General features: G+C 42.9%; 1 protein-coding gene across 2 annotated transcripts in view; it reads left to right on the top strand.

Moving 5' to 3' along the window:
* Positions 1 to 500: 500 nt before the first annotated feature.
* Positions 501 to 20,441, top strand: part of PLG (plasminogen) — a 218,913-nt gene continuing 198,972 nt past the window's right edge. Inside the window, exon 1 of one of the 2 annotated variants that reach the window (XM_069769520.1) lies at positions 501 to 595. In XM_069769520.1, the coding sequence (XP_069625621.1) occupies positions 544 to 595 (52 nt within the window). In that variant the 5' untranslated portion in view covers positions 501 to 543. The remainder of the gene's footprint in view (positions 596 to 20,441) is intronic. The other variant, XM_069769519.1, reaches the window with a different exon arrangement.

The raw sequence follows: 20,441 nt of genomic DNA, 5'->3' as shown, positions 1-20,441 counted from the left end.
AATGCAACAGTAAAAGGAGATTACCAAAGAAAGAAAACTGTAAAAGGAAATTACTAAAGGAATCTAGAATTAAACGGAGATTTTCAAAGGAAGGCAAAGGTAAAAGAACCTTACCATAGGAAAAAAATGGTAAAAGAAGATTACCAAAGGAAGAAAACGGAAAAAGGAGATTACCAAAAGAAGGCAACGGTAAAGGAAATTTCCAAAGGAAGGCAACTTCTTTATTTGCAAGACATTAAGAAAAGTGTCAAAAAGTTTTATTTGTTGATTTATTCTAAATCTACTTCCACCAGGGTACACATTTAGGAAAGAATGAAAATATTGCTCATTAGTACTGGGATTTGCACACTCTTCTAACCAAACATGGGCTTACGACACTTCCTTTCAAGGCTATGTTTGAGCAATTTGAAGCATTGGAATCCAGAGTTCACCTGGATAATGATTGACTAGAGCTTGGAGCTGTTTGCTAAACTAACTTTTGTGTCCATCACCCAAAGGACATTTAAGTTATAGTTCTTCACTCATTCGTAAACCTCATCTAAAATGGTCACTACTGGCAAATCAGTGTTTCTCCTTCTTTTCTTGCCTTGTGCAGGTAAGTTATTTCAGTTTAATTTCAACTGTTAATGCTTAGTTATTTAGCTACTTAGTAAATATTTACTTACCTCCATTGAGTCCAAGGTACCCAACATCTGTAGAAAAACATTTTGAATATGTGCATTTCCCTTTTTGGTAGAATTGATGCCATGGCTACATATTGATTTTACACTGCATAATTTCATATGGCATTGTAAAAGATTTTTTTTTTTTTTTTTTTTGGGGGGGGCATTTACATGAGCGCTCTACAGCTTGCTCACAAAGTGAGAGAAGAGGCAAACTAATAGCAGCTACCTGTATAGTTTATATTCACCTGGAATGAGTTCATGTAAATTGTATCTGACTGATGGAGTGTCAAGGTACTTAATCACTGTCAATACATTAACTTATTCTAAGCTACACTGTAACAAAACAAAGGGGTTAGCTATTTTCAGTAAATCCATATCAGGCATTTCAATTTTTAATCCAGTCCAGTTTTGCATAAAATAACATTTCTTAAAATGCCTATTACATTACTTGTTCTCAGTTTACACTGAGTAATTCAGGTTACTTATTATAGTTCTGTTTCTGTTACATTTTAATATATGTACTGATTATAATCTGAGCTGTGAGTATTAAAATTAGTTTTCTTACTGCAGTTTATTTTCGCATTTCAATATGAGTGCAAATGATTGATTGCCATAAATAAGACTACCTTTCCGAGCCCTTTTTGAAAGAAAGCATTGACTAAGTGTATTGGTGACTTAGTCATGTTAATAAATTGCTATTATTGTTTAATTTCTCATAATATTCCCTTTCCTGTAACCCTGTTCTTAATGTGTTTTGATGATTGAAAAAGAAAAGAAAAAGCCAGTGTAAAATGTGGCCAACTGGCCATAGAAAATGGTCAGCAAAAAACAAAGAAACATTAGATACTCCAGAGTAACAAGCTGATAAAGGTTTAACCCCTACCCCCTAAATAACACAAAATTTTAACACTTAAAAAAATGAGTTCATCCTAATTAAAAGGGTTTGTTCAAACATATTAGATGTACATTGTCTGATCCGCTCTTCTCCAATGGGATTGGTCAACTAACTGTGTATGGGGACTCCCTAATCAGCTCCATAGAGCACATTTTTGTGAAACTTGGGTTCATTTTGTTCTAGGGAAGATAAGAGGCAATCAGATGATTCTGGCAGTTTCCTCCCCTTTTTCAACTGAGAGCAAGCTTGTTTGTGGGAGGATCTAATGAAATAGCTATTGGCTGTCTAATGTTTATTGCTAGCCTTATATGCTCATTACTTGCACTAACCATTGCAGAGAAAATGTAATATTAAAGAGATTCCATTAAATAAATAGATAACTATTAGGGATGAGCAAACATGCTCAGTGATACTCAGATATCACACAAGCACTTGAGTGCTTGGATGTGCTTGGCACTCGACGAGCATTTGCCAGTGCTCGATTTCAAATTCAAAACCCCCCATGTTTGGCACCTGTTACACAGCCAATAACTTCTTAATTTGCAGCTACAGCAGTTGGCCACATTTTTTTGAGGTGAAACAATTGTCATCCTTAGAGTATTATGTGCTTTGTGGTACATTTAAGTGTTATAAAACATTCCCAAAAAGCATTGAAACATTTTTCTGTGTTCAATGACTCATCCATATACTATTACGTGCTATGTGGTACATTTCAGTGTTATAAAACAGTCTAAAAAATGTGTTGAAAAATATTTCTGGATTCAATTACTCATCCATATACTATTACATGCTCTGTGGTACATTTTGGTGACGTATAACACTCTCAAACAGCATTGAAACATTTTTCTAGATTCAGTTACTCAACCATAGAGTATTGAATGATCTGTGGTACATTTTGGTGCTATATAACACTCCAAGAAAGCTTTCAAAAATTTTTCTGGATTGAATTAGTAATCAATACAGTGTAACGTGCTTAGTGGTTGGCAAGGTGACAAAGATAGCAGAATCTCGTGAGACTCCCAAGGGAAGACCGGAGAAATGCTGGTGCCAGATCAAGCTAGCGTGCCAGCGAAGGTGGCAGCAGTCTGTGGTCTGTAACCGTCCGCTTTCCCAGGACCATCAAGGCCCAAATTCAGGCCTGTCACTGCTGAAATAAAAACCAAAATTGTCGTGCTACAGGTGTAGAAATATGGTTGCTCAAAAATTGGGTGTTACCATCACGACTTTATTTTTTATTTACTTCTTACAGCAAAGATATTTTGTCACACAATTTTATTTTACTTTTCGGTAAAAGATATTTTGTTTCTTGCAAACTGTAGAGTTAAACAAATTTACAATAATGGAGAAAAAATGGGTTAACTGTCATATATACTGTAAAACTTGGTTTGTTTGAAATTTCATTGGTTTGAAATAAAACCCAAAATTGTACAGGTGTAGAAATTTTAGTTGTTTAAAAATTGACTATTGTCATATATACTCTAGTAATTGGTTTTTGGGAAATTTTGTTGGTTTTAAATAACAACAAAATTTGTCATCCTACAAGTGTACAAATGGCGTCCCTTTGTACTCAGTTGTGCTGAGGAGGGGAATGAGAAGGAAAAGATGGACACTGGAAAAGGTAGACACTGAATAAGCCATTAGGGCTATTAGTCGCACATATCACTGCCGCAAACGCACAGAGAATTCAGCCTGCAGGCATTAGGCAATAAAGGTACTGTCACACTCAGCAACTTTGCAAAGAGAACGACAACAGTCCGTGACGTTGCAGTTTCCTGGATAGCGATCTCGTTGTGTTTGACACGCAGCAGCGATCTGGATCCATCGCTGGTCGGAGCTAGAAGTCCAGAACTTTATTTCGTTGCCAGGTCGGCTTGTATCGTCATGTTTGACATCAAAAGCAACGACGCCAGCAACGAGCATAGGGCCTCTAGATGTGTGTCGGATCGGTACACTCTGGCTGTTTGACATGGAGCTAACAACCAGCGAGAACGAGAAGTGAGTCGCCGTTACATCACTGGATCGCTCCTGCATCGTTCTGGAGTTGCTGTGTTTGACGTCTCTACAGCGACCTAAACAGCGACCTAAACAGCGACGCTCGAGCGATCTAGTTTAGGTCGGCTCGTTGTCTATATCGCTGCAGCGTCGCTGAGTGTGACGGTACCTTAACACTAAATAGTGGGTTTGTTTAAACTGCACACTAATTAGGTTCACATACCTTAAGATTCACAATGAGTCTGGTAGGTGAGAGTTTGATGTGCAGATATCTGCCGGTGCTTCGCAGATGATTAGTACCCTGCTGCAAGTCTGTGCAGGGCTGAGTGAGTGATCTGCTGAGCCCCAGCAAGGCTCCGTACCTCAGTGACATCACACACTGCCAAGCAGTGTCGGCCATTTTTTTCTTCTCTCCGTGTAACCAGGGACGCCACCGGCCGGGACGCCCCTGGCTCTGCGAGGATGTGTGAGTCCTCCCTGCTTACTGCATAGATCCTCTGGCGGTGCACGCTCAGCAGATGACTCGCTCAGCAGATCACTCACTCAGCCCTACCTAGACTTGCAGCAGGGTAATAATCATCTGCGAAGCACCGGCAGATATCTGCACATCAATTTAACTCTCACCTTCCAGACTCATTGTGAATCCTAAGGTATGTGAACCTAATTAGTGTGCAGTCTAAGCAAAACTCACTATTAATGTTATTGCATAATGCCTGCGGGCTGAATTCTCTGTGCATTTTTGGCAGTGATTTGTGCGACTAATAGACCAAGTGGCTTATTCTGTGTCTACCTACTAGCAACTGGCATCAGCTGTATACATATTATCACAAATTATTGACCACTGGTTTAGGTGGGTAGACCATTCCACCTAAACACAGTTTTTTAGCGCAGTATTTTTTGTTTATTATTAATGTTGAAAAAATTCCCATCAGACACTAGCAGCAGGTGGAAAGCTTTCTTGCTCAATCAAGGAGGAGAGGTGAGGAGGACACACACCAGGTGCAGCAGAGGCAGGGGTACAGTGTCAAAGGCCTGGGCCAATTTCATGACACCCAGCGTCCATGCCCTGTGGACCGGGTATTTTTGACAAGGAGGGAAAAGTTTTTAAAGATGGTCAAGCAATACTTAACCGACAAAACCAGCATACTCCCTAATTCCTCTGCGATCTTCAGCTATTGGGTCTCAAAACTTGACATCTGGCATGATCTGTCCCTCTATGTCTTGGAGATGCTGTGCTGCCCTGCCGCAAGTGTCTTATCTGAGCTGGTTTTCGGTGCCACTGGGGGTCATGACAGAACAGAAAATGCTTACAGGCTCACTTTGATAACAATGAACAAAGCATGGACCAGAACCACCTTTTCCAGTGTGTTTTTAATGTTCAATATCTGAATGAGGCCCATCAGATGTTGCCTTCTAGGATCTATGGATGACTTGATGTCCCTATTTATAATTTTTTCCTGACTTTACACTTTGTGCAAAGCCTTTGAGTGTAGAAGTACCACAACTACACTTTCTTAATTTTTTTATGATGCACCCCAGTTAGTGCCTTCAAGAAATGCGTGGATGAACCTGCTTGTAATTATTGCCAGGCTTTGCACTGTGTGCAGGGCTTTTGAGTGTTTGAGTATCACAACTACACTTTGTTCACAATATTTCAATGAGGCACTAGAGTTGGTGTCTTCAAGGGTGTATGGATGACCCTGCTTGTATTTTTTTCTCAGGATTAGGAGTACCACTACATTATAATTTGAACAGAATGTGTATTAGGCCCTCTTTTATGTCTAATACAGGAAGTCTCTAGTTTTTGGCAGTTCTTGCTTCCTTCAAAAATTTACACTGAAATTTAATTAAAAAAAATTCTATTTTGATTTACCGTAATTAAATTATAATTTCTCATTGATTTTGAATTTTTTATTGTCATTTCTTAAAGTGGACTAAAAGTGTGACACCATTGTTCTTAGCAGCGATCAGGGAGTCAGAGATGCTTCCAGGGGTCTTCCCCAGGGCTGTCACCAGGAATTTCAGGGCCCCATGGAGGCTCTGCCCATGCTCCATCCCAGCCCCACCTCCAACCAGCTCTGCCTTCACCACTTGAACTTTCCACTGTCCCAGTCCCACTGCCCACTCTTTTAAAAACTCCACTTCTGTACCATGTCCTCACCAATCTTATATTAACAGTTCCCATCGAACACCATATCACATACATAGCCATCAGCTTTTGTTTTACTCTTTTCTGGCATATTTTTCTTTATTTTTCCTTAAGGGAACGTGTCACATACAATTTTTAAAATGAGCAACAATACAGCATACAAAGGACAAATACTTTCACACCATGACTAGATCACATATTACCACCACATAGTGACTGAATAATATCACATACAAGGAACAAATACTGTCACTCCATGACCAGACCACATGTTACAACCACATAGTGAACAAATAATACTACATACAAGGGACAAATACCGCAAGGCCACATATTACACCACTCCATGACCTGATATCATATTAACCCCACATAGTGATCGAATGAAACAATAATGATCATTAATAAAAAACTACAATACTAATATTGCCATAAGTGCCATTATACACAGGAGCTCTGTACATAGATATACAGTGTATAGTGTCAGTGTATAGGTAACTCACTGACTCACCAGTGACATTATCCACAGGAGCTCTGTACTGTATATAGTGTCAACGTAGAGGCAATACAGGGCTCAACAGTGACCTACCTACCCAGTTATGCTGTATATAATGTCAGTGTACAGATAATACAGTGATCACCAGTGACATTAAACACAGGAGCTCATCCAGTGCAGACCGCCATCACTTCTTCCAGCCAGAAGCACTCCCATTAAATGTTTTATTTCCGAAACTTATGGAAATGTGACTGTGTGAGTTTGTTAAAGCAGCATTAATTCATTAAATATGAACATATATGCATGTAATGTTATGGAAGTTTATTAATATATTCATCTTCTGTTGCTTTCTTCAGGATCCAGTACCTTTTCTTTTCTGCTTCTCAGTGACATCACTGCTCTGAAAACTGACTGCATCATGCTGCGCTTTGTGTGACCCGGAAATGACTTTTACAATGTAAGTCTATGGAGCGTTAGTATAAGGCACCATAGATTTACATAGTGAAAGAGACTTCCGAATCAGACATAGAGCTTAAAGTGAGAAAACTAGTTGCAATTGCCGTGACCTCACTCAGAAGATTAGGCGGAGAGTGATGGACACTGGAGAGAGCGGCAGTAGGTGACTATATTAATACACTCATACTATATTACATGCACATATGCAGACATTTAATACAAAATTAGTGGAAGCGCTTCTTTCAAGGCGTTTTCCCACCAACAAACTACATTTTAACTAATAGATCTTGGAATAATAAAAAGTTCCACAATTGGATGTGCCTGTAAGAAAATGTCCCTGAGCGAGATAATCTTATGAATGTGCCCCTGCTGTGTATTGTGTAATGGCCGTGTCTGACCGTGCAGGAACATGGTCTGATCATACCCTCCTGGGCAGGGAGGAGGCAAAAGAAAGTATACAGACAGGACAGTATGGGATCATAGCTGATTCTTTTTGTGAGGTAAAACAATTCACTTCCTGTTTTTAATCATGTTTTACCTCATAGAAAGAATCAACTGAGGTCCTCTGCTGTAATGTCTGTATACTTTTTTCTTCCTTTCCAACCCAGGAGACATCGTACATCCACCATGTTCCTGCACGGTCAGACACAGCCATTATCCAGTACACAGCAGGGGCACATTTATAAGATTATCTCAGCATGGGAACATTTTCTTTAAACACATCTAATTGTGGAACTAATTATTTTTCAAAGATCTATTGATTAAAATGTTGATTAAAATTAACTTTCTTCTACTGAGTCACATGACGGCAATTCAGACTCTCTTGATCACACTGCACTTTGTGTGAGCCAAAAGTCTCTTTTATAATCTAAACTTCAGTCTTATGCTCCACAAGTTTACATTTTAATACCACTTTTCAGTCACACAGAGGAAAATGTAACCTAGAGATTCTAGAGAGCAGACGTCACTCAGAAGTGGACCGGAATAGTGCTGGATACTAGAGAAGAGGGTGATAGATGAGTGTTGTGAATTCTGTTGTCGAACTCCCTCCTGTGGTCGTGAATGGTACTTCGGCGAGTTCTGTCTATGGGCTACCTCTGGTGGCTATGAGTGAAGCTGCTGCTTCTGAGATTCCTTACACAGGTGACGTGGTTTATCCTTTGGTTGGCTGCTCTATTTAACTCCTCTCAGATCGTTACTCCATGCCAGCTGTCAATGTTTTTGCATTGGTTCAGTTCGCTCCTGGATCTCTCTGGTGATCTGCCTTCTCCTGCAGAAGCTAAGTTCCTGATAGTCATTATTTGTTCACTGTTTTCTTGTCCAGCTGGTTATCATGATTTTGTTTTGCTAGCTGGAAGCTCTGGGATGCAGAGTGGCCCTCCGCACCGTGAGTCGGTGCGGAGGTCTTTTTTGCACACTCTGCGTGGTCTTTTGTAGGTTTTTGTGCTGATCGCAAAGTTACCTTTCCTATCCTCTGTCTATTTAGTAAGTCTGGCCTCCCTTTGCTGAAACCTGTTTCATCTCTGCGTTTGTGACTTCCATCTTTACTCACAGTCAATATATGTGGGGGGCTTCCTTTACCTTTGGGGAATTTCTCTGAGGCAAGGTAGGCTTTATTTTCTATCTCTAGGGCTAGATAGTTCTTAGGCTGTGACGAGGCGCCTAGGTCTGTTCAGGAGCGCTCCACGGCTATTTTTAGTGTGTGTGATAGGATTAGGGCTTGCGGTCAGCAGAGCTCCCACATCCCAGGGCTCGTCCTGTATGAGGTTTAAGTATCAGGTCATTCCGGGTGCTCCTAACCACCAGGTCATAACAGTACAGCTGGCCAAAAGTATTAATGTATCTCAATAGAGGGATAAGAGAACTTCTGAGACCATTTTTTTTTCTTTGCACTGTGTTTTGTCTTTCTTTTCCCCTAGACGTTTGGGTGGTTCAGGACACAGATGTAGGTATGGACATTCAAGGTCTGTCCTCTTGTGTGGATCATCTCACTGCAAGGGTGCAAAACATTCAAGATTTTGTGGTTCAGAATCCTATGTTAGAGCCTAGAATTCCTATTCCTGACTTATTTTCTGGGGATAGATCTAGGTTCTTGAATTTCAAAAATAATTGTAAACTGTTTCTAGCTTTGAAACCCCGCTCCTCTGGTGACCCCATTCAACAGGTAAAAATCATTATTTCTTTGTCGCGTGGTGACCCTCAAGACTGGGCATTTTCCCTTGCGCCAGGAGATCCTGCATTGCGTGATGTTGATGCGTTTTTTCTGGCACTTGGATTGCTTTATGATGAACCAAATAAAGTGGATCAAGCAGAGAAAATCTTGCTGGCTTTGTGTCAGGGTCAGGATGAAGCGGAGGTGTACTGTCAGAAGTTTAGAAAGTGGTCTGTGCTTACTCAGTGGAATGAATGTGCCCTGGCGGCAATTTTCAGAAAGGGTCTTTCTGAAGCCCTTAAGGATGTCATGGTGGGATTTCCCACACCTGCTGGTCTGAATGAGTCTATGTCTTTGGCCATTCAGATCGATCGGCGCATGCGTGAGCGCAAAGCTGTGCACCATCTGGCGGTATTCTCTGAGCATAGGCCTGAGCCTATGCAGTGTGTTAGGACTTTGACCAGAGCTGAATGGCAAGAACACAGACGTCGGAATGGGCTGTGTTTTTACTGTGGTGAATCCACTCATGCTATCTCTGATTGTCCTAAGCGCACTAAGCGGTTCGCTAGGTCTGCCACCATTGGTACGGTACAGTCTAAATTTCTTTTGTCCGTTATTCTGATTTGTTCTCTGTTGTCCTATTCTGTAATGGCATTTGTGGATTCAGGCGCTGCCCGGAATTTGATGGACTTGGAGTTTGCCAGGCGCTGTGGTTTTTTCTTGGAGCCCTTGCAGTATCCTATTCCATTGAGAGGAATTGATGCTACGCCTTTGGCCAAGAATAAACCCCAGTACTGGACTCAATTGACCATGTGCATGGCTACTGCACAGCAGGAGGATATTCGCTTTTTGGTGTTGCATAATATGCATGATGTGGTTGTTTTGGGGTTGCCATGGCTACAGGTCCATAATCCAGTGTTGGATTGGAAATCTATGTCTGTGTCCAGCTGGAGTTGTCAGGGGGTACATGGTGAATTTCCATTGCTGTCAATTTCGCCTTCCACTCCTTCTGAAGTCCCTGAGTTTTCAGCAGATTACCGGGATGTATTTGAAGAGCCCAAATCTGGTGCCCTACCTCCTCATAGGGATTGCGACTGTGCTATTAATTTGATTCCTGGTAGTAAGTTTCCTAAGGGTCGTCTGTTTAATTTATCTGTACCAGAGCACGTCGCTATGCGGAGTTATATAAAGGAATCCTTGGAGAAGGGTCATATTCGTCCGTCGTCGTCACCATTGGGAGCAGGGTTCTTTTTTGTGGCCAAGAAGGATGGTTTTTTAAGACCTTGTATTGATTACCGCCTTCTTAATAAGATCACAGTCAAATTTCAGTATCCTTTGCCGCTGCTGTCTGATTTATTTGCTCGGATTAAGGGGGCTAGTTGGTTCACCAAGATAGATCTTCGTGGTGCGTATAATCTTGTGCGAATTAAACAGGGTGATGAATGGAAAACGGCATTTAATACGCCCGAGGGCCATTTTGAGTACCTGGTTATGCCATTCGGGCTTTCTAATGCTCCATCTGTGTTTCAGTCCTTTATGCATGACATCTTCCGAGAGTACCTGGATAGATTCATGATTGTATACTTGGATGACATTTTGGTCTTTTCGGATGATTGGGAGTCTCATGTGAAGCAGGTCAGAATGGTGTTCCAGGTCCTTCGTGCGAATTCCTTGTTTGTGAAGGGGTCAAAGTGTCTCTTTGGAGTTCAGAAGGTTTCATTTTTGGGTTTCATTTTTTCCCCTTCTACTATCGAGATGGACCCTGTTAAAGTTCAGGCCATTTACGATTGGACTCAGCCAACATCTGTGAAGAGCCTGCAGAAATTCCTGGGCTTTGCTAATTTTTATCGTCGCTTCATCGCTAATTTTTCCAGTATTTCTAAACCGTTGACTGATTTGACCAAGAAAGGTGCTGATGTGGTCAATTGGTCCTCTGCGGCTGTGGAGGCTTTTCAGGAATTGAAGCGTCGTTTTGCTTCTGCCCCTGTGTTGTGCCAGCCAGATGTTTCGCTCCCTTTTCAGGTTGAGGTTGATGCTTCTGAAATTGGAGCAGGGGCTGTTTTGTCGCAAAGAAGTTCTGATGGCTCGGTGATGAATCCCTGTGCCTTCTTTTCTAGAAAATTCTCGCCTGCTGAGCGTAATTATGATGTGGGCAATCGGGAGTTGTTGGCCATGAAGTGGGCATTCGAGGAGTGGCGACATTGGCTTGAAGGAGCTAAACATCGCGTGGTGGTCTTGACGGATCACAAGAATTTGACTTATCTCGAGTCTGCCAAACGGTTGAATCCTAGACAGGCTCGACGGTCGCTCTTTTTCTCCCGTTTTGATTTTGTGGTTTCATACCTTCCGGGATCTAAGAATGTGAAGGCTGACGCCCTGTCAAGGAGTTTTGTGCCTGACTCTCCGGGTGTTCCGGAGCCGGCGGGTATTCTTAAAGAGGGGGTAATTTTGTCTGCCATCTCCCCTGATTTGCGGCGGGTGCTGCAGAAGTTTCAGGCTGATAGACCTGACCGTTGTCCTACGGAGAAACTGTTTGTCCCTGATAGATGGACTAGTAGAGTTATTTCTGAGGTTCATTGTTCGGTGTTGGCTGGTCATCCTGGAATCTTTGGTACCAGAGATTTGGTGGCTAGATCCATTTGGTGGCCTTCTTTGTCGCGGGATGTGCGTTCTTTTGTGCAGTCCTGTGGGATTTGTGCTCGGGCTAAGCCCTGCTGTTCTCGTGCCAGTGGGTTGCTTTTGCCCTTGCCGGTCCCGAAGAGGCCTTGGACACATATCTCTATGGATTTTATTTCGGATCTCCCCGTCTCTCAAAGAATGTCGGTCATTTGGGTGGTTTGTGATCGCTTCTCTAAGATGGTCCATTTGGTGCCCTTGTCTAAATTGCCTTCCTCCTCTGATTTGGTGCCATTGTTTTTCCAGCATGTGGTTCGTTTACATGGCATTCCAGAGAACATCGTTTCTGACAGAGGTTCCCAGTTTGTTTCGAGGTTTTGGCGAGCCTTTTGTGCTAGGATGGGCATTGATTTGTATTTTTCCTCGGCTTTCCATCCTCAGACAAATGGCCAGACTGAACGAACCAATCAGACCTTGGAAACATATCTGAGATGTTTTGTTTCTGCTGATCAGGATGATTGAGTGTCCTTTTTGCCTTTGGCTGAGTTTGCCCTCAATAATCGGGCCAGCTCGGCTACTTTGGTTTCGCCGTTTTTCTGCAATTCTGGGTTCCACCCTCGTTTCTCTTCAGGGCAGGTTGAGTCTTCGGACTGTCCTGGTGTGGATACTGTGGTGGATAGGTTGCAGCAGATTTGGACTCATGTAGTGGACAATTTGACTTTGTCCCAGGAGAAGGCTCAACGTTTCGCTAACCGCAGGCGCTGTGTGTCATCTCGTTATATTCCTATGAAGGTTTCCTCTCCTAAGTTTAAGCCTCGTTTCATTGGTCCGTATAGGATTTCTGAGGTTTTTAATCCTGTGACTTTTCGTTTGACTCTTCCAGCTTCTTTTTCCATCCATAACGTGTTCCATAGGTGATTGTTGCAGAGATACGTGGCACCTGTGGTTCCATCTGTTGATCCTCCTGCTCCGGTTTTGGTTGAAGGGGAGTTGGAGTATATAGTGGAGAAGATTTTGGATTCTCGTGTTTCGAGACGGAAACTCCAGTATCTGGTTAAGTGGAAAGGTTATGGTCAGGAAGATAATTCCTGGGTCTTTGCCTCTGATGTCCATGCGGCTGATCTGGTTCGTGCCTTTCATGTGGCTCATCCTGGTCGGCCTGGGGGCTCTGGTGAGGGTACGGTGACCCCTCCTCAAGGGGGGGTACTTTTGTGAATTCTGTGGCCAAGCTCCCTCCTGTGGTCGTGAGTGGTACTTCGGCTGGTTCTGTCTATGAGCTTCCTTTGGTGGATGAGAGTGGTACTGCGGCTTCTGAGTTTCCTTCCTCAGGTGATGAGGTTAAGTCGTTAGGTGCTGCTCTATTTAACTCCACCTAGTGCTTTGATCCTGGCCTCCAGTCAATGTTCTAGTATTGGTCTTGCTTTCTCCTGGATCGTTCCTGTGGCCTGTCTATCCTGCATAAGCTAAGTTTTGCTTGTGTTATTTTTGTTTGCTATTTTTTCTGTCCAGCTTGCTATATTGGTTTTTCTTGCTTGCTGGAAGCTCTGGGACGCAGAGGGAGCACCTCCGTACCGTTAGTCGGTGCGGAGGGTCTTTTTGCCCCCTCTGCGTGGTTGTTTGTAGGGTTTTGTGTTGACCGCAAAGCAATCTTTCCTATCTTCGGTCAGTTCAGTAAGTTGGGCCTCACTTTGCTAAATCTATTTCATCTCTGCGTTTGTATTTTCATCTCAACTCACAGTCATTATATGTGGGGGGCTGCCTTTTCCTTTGGGGTATTTTTCTGAGGCAAGGTAGGCTTATTTTTCTTTCTTAGGGCTAGCTAGTTTCTCAGGCTGTGCTCGAGGCGCATAGGACTGGTCAGGAGCGCTCCACGGCTACCTTTAGTGTGGTTGGATAGGATTAGGGATTGCGGTCAGCAGAGTTCCCACGTCTCAGAGCTCGTCCTATGTTTTTGGTAATTGTCAGGTCACTTTGTGTGCTCTGAACTTCAAGGTCCATTGTGGTTCTGAATTACCTATTCATAACAGCTGGCTGTAGGCAATTTAAAATTGGTTCCAGGGGTACACGGGCAGCAGTGGTCTGGTCAGTGGAGGCCTAGTGGAAGGAGGGACCGCAGACAGGCTTCAAAGGCCTAACATAATAAATTAGGGCTGTGGGCACTTTAAGATTGGTTCCAGGGGTACACGGGCAGCAGTAGACTGGTCAGTGGAGGCCTAGTGGAAGGAGGGACCGCAGACCGGCTTCGAAGGCCTAACATAATAAATTAGGGCTGTAGGCACTTTATAATTGGTTCCAGGGGAACACGGGCAGCAGTAGACAGGTCAGTGGAGGCCTAGTGGAAGGAGGGACCGCAGACAGGCTTCGAAGGCCTAACATAATAAAATGGGCTGGCTGTAGGCAATTTATGATTGGTTCCAGGGGTACACGGGCAGCAGTGGTCTGGTCAGTGGAGGCCTAGTGGAAGGAGGGACTGCAGACAGGCTTCGAAGGCCTAACATAATTAAATTGGACAGGCTGTAGGCACTTTATAATTGGTTCCAGGAGTACACGGGCAGCAGTAGACAGGTCAGTGGAGGCCTAGTGGAAGGAGGGACCGCAGACAGGCTTCAAAGGCCTAACATAATTAAATTGGACAGGCTGTAGGCACTTTATAATTGGTTCCAGGAGTACACGGGCAGCAGTAGACAGGTCAGTGGAGGCCTAGTGGAAGGAGGGACCGCAGACAGGCTTCGAAGGCCTAACATAATTAAATTGGACAGGCTGTAGGCACTTTATAATTGGTTCCAGGAGTACACGGGCAGCAGTGGTCTGGTCAGTGTAGGAGTAGTAGAAAGAACGGGCCGCAGACAGGCTTCGAAGGCCTAACATAAAAAAATATTGGGCTGTAGGCTGTTGTGAATTCTGTGGCTGAGTTCACTTCTGTGGTCACAAGTGGTATTGCAGTCTCTGGGCTTCCTCCCTCAGGTGTTTTGGTGAGCTCGTTGGCTGCCTTGCTATTTAGCTCCACCTGAGTCTGTCTTCCTTGCTCCTTGTCAATGTTCCAGTGTTGGATCTGAGCTACTGCATCTTTCCTTGGACCTGCTGCTCTGCTAGATAAGTGCTTCTAGTTTGTTTTCTGTTTTTTCTGTCCAGCTTGCTATTAACTTTTGCTGGAAGCTCTGAGAAGCAAAGGGGTGCACCGCCGTGCTGTTAGTTCGGCACGGTGGGTCTTTTTGCCCCTTTGCGTGGTTTTCGTTTTAGGGTTTTTTGTAGACTGCATAGTTCTCTTTGCTATCCTCGCTCTGTCTAGAATATCGGGCCTCACTTTGCTGAATCTATTTCATTCCTACGTTTGTCTTTTCATCTTGCTAACAGTCATTATATGTGGGGGGCTGCCTATTCCTTTGGGGTATTTCTCTGAGGTAAGTCAGGCTTGTATTTCTATCTTCAGGCTAGTCAGCTCCTCAGGCAGTGCCGAGTTGCATAGGTAGTGATAGGCGCAATCCACTGCTGCTTATAGTTGTGTGAGGATAGATCAGGTACTGCAGTCTACAGAGATTCCACGTCTCAGAGCTCGTCCTATTGTTTTTGGTTATTGCCAGATCTCTGTATGTGCGCTGATTACTGCACGCTGTGTTGCCTGATTGCCAGCCATAACAGAACAAGGAGCCACACCAATGATTCCCAATAGAGGGAAAAAAGAAATCCTGACATCATTTTTTTTTCTTAGCTCTGTCTTCAGTCTTTTTTTTCCCCTAGACATTAGAGTGCTTCAGGACACAGCTGTGGACATGGATATTCAGGCTCTGTGCTCCTCAATGGATAATCTCGTTGTAAATGTACAAAAGATTGCATAGCTCCGCCTACTGCAAAGGATTCTGGGTAAACCTGCTATTCTTTGTATTATGCTGCTTGCAAGTACTTTCCGTTTCAGGAAAGCATCCACTACAAAAGATTCAAGATACTATTGATCAGAAATCGATGCTAGAACCAAGAATTCCGATTCCTGATTTGTTTTTTGGTGACAGAACTAAGTTCCTGAGCTTCAGAAATAATTGTAAGCTATTTTTGGCCTTGAAACCTCATTCTTCTGGTAATCCTATTCAACAGGTTTTGATTATTATTTCTTTTTTGCGCGGCGACCCACAGGACTGGGCGTTTTCTCTTGCACCAGGAGATTCTGCATTGAGTAATGTTGATGCATTTTTCCAGGCGCTGGGATTGCTTTACGATGAGCCTAATTCAGTGGATCAGGCTGAGAAAAATCTGCTGGCTTTATGCCAGGGTCAGGATGATGTAGAAGTATATTGTCAGAAATTTAGGAAGTGGTCAGTACTCACTCTGTGGAATGAATCTGCACTAGCGGCTTTGTTCAGAAAGGGTCTCTCTGAAGCTCTTAAGGATGTAATGGTGGGATTTCCTATGCCTGCTGGTTTGAATGAGTCTATGTCCTTGGCCATTCAGATCGGTCGTCGCTTGCGCGAGCGTAAATCTGTGCACCATCTGGCGGTATTGTCTGAGAGTAAACCTGAGCCTATGCAGTGCGACAGGACTATGACTAAAGTAGAACGGCAAGAACACAGACGTCTGAACAGACTGTGTTTCTATTGTGGTGATTCTACTCATGCTATTTCTAATTGTCCTAAACGCACTAGGCGGTTCGATAGCTCTGCCGTTATTGGTACTGTACAGTCCAAATTCCTTTTGTCCATTACCTTAATGTGCTCTTTGTCATCGTATTCTGTCATGGCGTTTGTGGATTCAGGCGCTGCCCTGAATCTGATGGATTTGGATTATGCTAAACGTTGTGGATTTTTCTTGGAGCCTTTGCGGTGTCCTATTCCGTTGAGAGGAATTGATGCTACACCTTTGGCCAAGAATAAGCCTCAGTACTGGGCCCAGCTGACCATGTGCATGGCTCCTGCACATCAGGAAGTTATTCGCTTTCTGGTACTGCATAATTTGCATGATGTGGTCGTGTTGGGGTTGCCATGGCTACAAACCCATAATCCAGTATTGGATTGGAACTCTATGTCGGTAACCAGCTGGGGTTGTCAGGGAGTACATGGTGATGTTCCATTTTTGTCTATTTCGTCATCCATTCCTTCTGACATCCCAGAGTTCTTGTCGGACTTTCAGGATGTATTTGAAGAGTCCAAGTCTGATGCCCTACCTCCGCATAGGAATTGTGATTGTGCTATCGATTTGATTCCTGGTAGTAAATTCCCTAAGGGTCGTTTATTTAATTTGTCCGTACCTGAACACACCGCTATGCGCAGTTATGTGAAGGAGTCCCTGGAGAAGGGACATATTCGCCCATCGTCGTCACCATTGGGAGCAGGGTTCTTTTTTGTAGCCAAGAAGGATGGTTCGCTAAGACCGTGTATTGATTACCGCCTTCTTAACCCTCCGTCACATACAATATTCGGACTAACGAGTTCACATATAATGTGCCTGTCAGGCGCCTGCTGGAAAAATACCTATAATATCTAATGTTTGCAATTTCAGTGCTCTAAAAGTGATCAGTGACCTTCATAGGGATGTAATAAAAGAGACTACACATAATCAGTTGCAAAAAAAAACATTTACTTAACATAAAACTAATAACTATGAAATACAAACTTTTCAAAACTCCCGCCAAATAGTCCCCAGTTCGACTCTCTCAAAAAAATGTAAAAAGAAAATTTTTGAACACAAACTTAATTTTAAGGTACCTCAAGTACTATTAAAAACATATTCAATCAGAAGTAGATGCTAAGGTTTCCCCAGAAAAGTCACACTTGCAGAGCAAAGAGCAAGAATTACACACCATTTTTGCATGTGTCAGGCAAATTGCTTTATGACATTTGACACATTCATATTTGAAAGCCTTCTGGTTCCGCTTTCCGTTTGGCAGGTGGTGCATCTCCTTCTTTTGTGAGGTGGTGCAGATGGTGACTTTTCACCATCATCTTCTGGGCGGAACCTTTTGAGCTGAACTTGAAGGCGAGAGGGGATACCGATTGTTTTCACGCTTCTCCTGCGTAGCTCTCCAAGTACTAGTTCATGGGCCAATTTTTTCAGATACAATCGTCTACGGAGTGGTTCAAGCTTGTTTTCAAGATAAATTACTTGTGAATTTATACCACCCAAATTCAACATAGCAAAAAATATGACCATTGGCCAGCGTTTGATGTTTCTGCTGACGTTGAAAGTGGAGCACATCTGATCTGCTGTATCCACACCCCCTTTGGTGGCATTGTAAAATGTAATTATCTCCGTTTTTTTTTCTGCCCCAGTCCCAGGATCGATGGCAGCATCATCATGAAGTGTTGATAGAAGAAGTACGATTTTTTTGGCATGTGGTACATAGGAAACTAAAGCCTTTCCATTATGGAATGCAAACATACTGCTGTACTGTTGTCTCTCTTTCACACTTACAAACTGTGGCGGCAATTCCCTTTTGTTTTTTCTTACAGTTCCCACATATGACAGCTTCTGAATTTTCAGATAATCAATCAGATCACAACTTGTAAACCAATTGTCAGCTGTAATATTGCGACCCGATCCAAATAAGGGTTCAGCCAGTCTTTTTACAACATCAATGGGTTTGTTGCTCACACAGTAAGGACCCTCTGGTTGTTTTCCTGCATAAACTTCCAGGTTGTAAGTGTAGGTCTTACTGGCATCAACAAGGGCATCAATTTTTATTCCATATTTGTTTGGCTTTGATGGAATATATTGACGAAAGGCACATCTACCACGAAAACCAGGGAGCATTTCGTCAATAGTGAGATTCTCTCCAGGGTAATAACTTTGTTTACAGTTTACAACAAATCTTTGAAATATATCACGAATTGGAGCAAGTCGGTCATGTGTTTTGCGTTCGGTTCGGGTAGTTCTGTCGTCAAACCGAAGGCAACGAATTAGAATCTTGAATCTGTTTATGGACATAGCAAGGCTAAATTTTTCAACTCCATCCCCATCTTTACCCCAAAGTTCCTCCAAACTTTGTCTATTTGCCCTATAAGCTCCTGCAAGGTACAGTAATCCACAAAAAGCACGCAGTTCTATTTCATCTGTGGGCTTGATGGTTCTGTTGCAGATGTACTTGTCCTTTATAATGTCTATATATTGGTTGGTATATGTGACAATAGAGTCCAGAATGTCATCTGTAAATATACTGTTCCAGCATTCAACTGCAGTTTTTGCATTACGTGCAGTTCCTATTACTGCAGGAAGGTGAGTAATAATGTTTAAAGGTTCCCTACGTTTTTTCTGGAATGGCTTCTTGTTCCATTTAGTATTTTTATCTTTTCCAATATAATATGATCCAACTTCTTCATCCTCACCACTGTCACCATCTTGCTCTGTTTCAGAATCCAGGACACATTCTTCCACCTCATCATGAGAATCAATCTCACTTTCCTCTCCTAAATCCTCATTCAGTGTGAGGTCTCTATCATCTAACAGCATGTTTGTTACTTCCTCAACATCAAGTTGTTTGGATAAATTGTACATTTCCTCTCCATTTCAGCAGATAATCTGAAGCAAGAGAAGGAATATGTTAGGGAACTACTGTATATGCCTGAGCAGCACACTTTCTTTTATAAAATCTCCCTTATTTCTATGAAATATCCTCACATTTTGTGCTATACATTCATAAAACAAGCTAAATAAACTATTGTGATGAATAAAAACATAAAATACCAACCTTACTGAATGTGACGTATTCACATACAATGAGCCTGAGAGATCTGTGCAGCTATATCCTCTCCCCTGAAGCTCTGAAATCCAACTGTGATATCAGGTTTCACAGACCTTCAAGAGACAGGAGACTACCTGGAGGGAGGGGGTTTCCTCACAATCTGGTGAGGAAGGAGAAATAAAAGTAAAAGAGAAGCGCCTGTCAGATCAGTTGTATGTGACGGAGGGTTAATAAGATCACTGTTAAGTTTCAGTATCCCTTGCCATTGATTTCTGACTTGTTTGCTCGGATTAAGGGGGCTAGTTGGTTTACTAAGATTGATCTTCGTGGTGCGTATAATCTGGTGAGAATCAGGCAGGGAGATGAATGGAAAACGGCATTTAATACGCCCGAGGGTCATTTTGAGTATCTGGTGATGCCGTTCGGACTTGCCAATGCTCCATCTGTTTTTCAGTCTTTTATGCATGACATTTTCCGTGAGTATCTGGATAAATTCTTGATTGTTTACTTGGATGACATTTTGATCTTCTCAGATGATTGGGAGTCTCATGTGAAGCAAGTCAGAATGGTTTTCCAGGTACTGCGTGCTAATTCCTTGTTCGTGAAGGGATCAAAGTGTCTCTTCGGTGTGCAGAAAGTTTCATTTTTGGGGTTCATCTTTTCCCCTTCTACTATCGAGATGGATCCGGTTAAGGTTCAGGCCATCCAGGATTGGACTCAGCCGACATCTCTAAAAAGTCTGCAGAAATTCCTGGGCTTTGCTAATTTTTATCGTCGCTTCATCTGTAATTTTTCTAGCATTGCCAGACCATTGACCGATTTGACCAAGAAGGGTGCTGATTTGGTTAATTGGTCTTCTGCTGCCGTGGAAGCTTTTCAGGAGTTGAAGCGTCGTTTTTGCTGTGCCCCTGTGTTGTGTCAACCTGATGTTTCTCTTCCGTTCCAGGTCGAGGTTGATGCTTCTGAGATTGGTGCAGGGGCGGTTTTGTCACAGAGAGGTTCTGGTTGCTCAGTGTTCAAACCATGTGCTTTCTTTTCCAGGAAATTTTCTGCTGCTGAGCGTAATTATGATGTGGGCAACCGAGAGTTGCTGGCCATGAAGTGGGCATTCGAGGAGTGGCGTCATTGGCTTGAGGGTGCTAAGCATCGCGTGGTGGTTTTGACTGATCATAAGAACCTTACTTATCTTGAGTCTGCCAAGCGCTTGAATCCTAGACAGGCCCGTTGGTCGTTATTTTTTGCTCGTTTTGATTTTGTGATTTCATACCTTCCGGGCTCTAAAAATGTGAAGGCGGATGCTCTGTCTAGGAGTTTTGTGCCCGACTCTCCGGGGTTATCTGAGCCGGCGAGTATC

Source organism: Ranitomeya imitator, chromosome 5, assembly GCF_032444005.1.
Source record: "Ranitomeya imitator isolate aRanImi1 chromosome 5, aRanImi1.pri, whole genome shotgun sequence".
NCBI lineage: Eukaryota > Metazoa > Chordata > Amphibia > Anura > Dendrobatidae > Ranitomeya > Ranitomeya imitator.
This window is presented reverse-complemented; position numbering and strand designations above follow the sequence as displayed.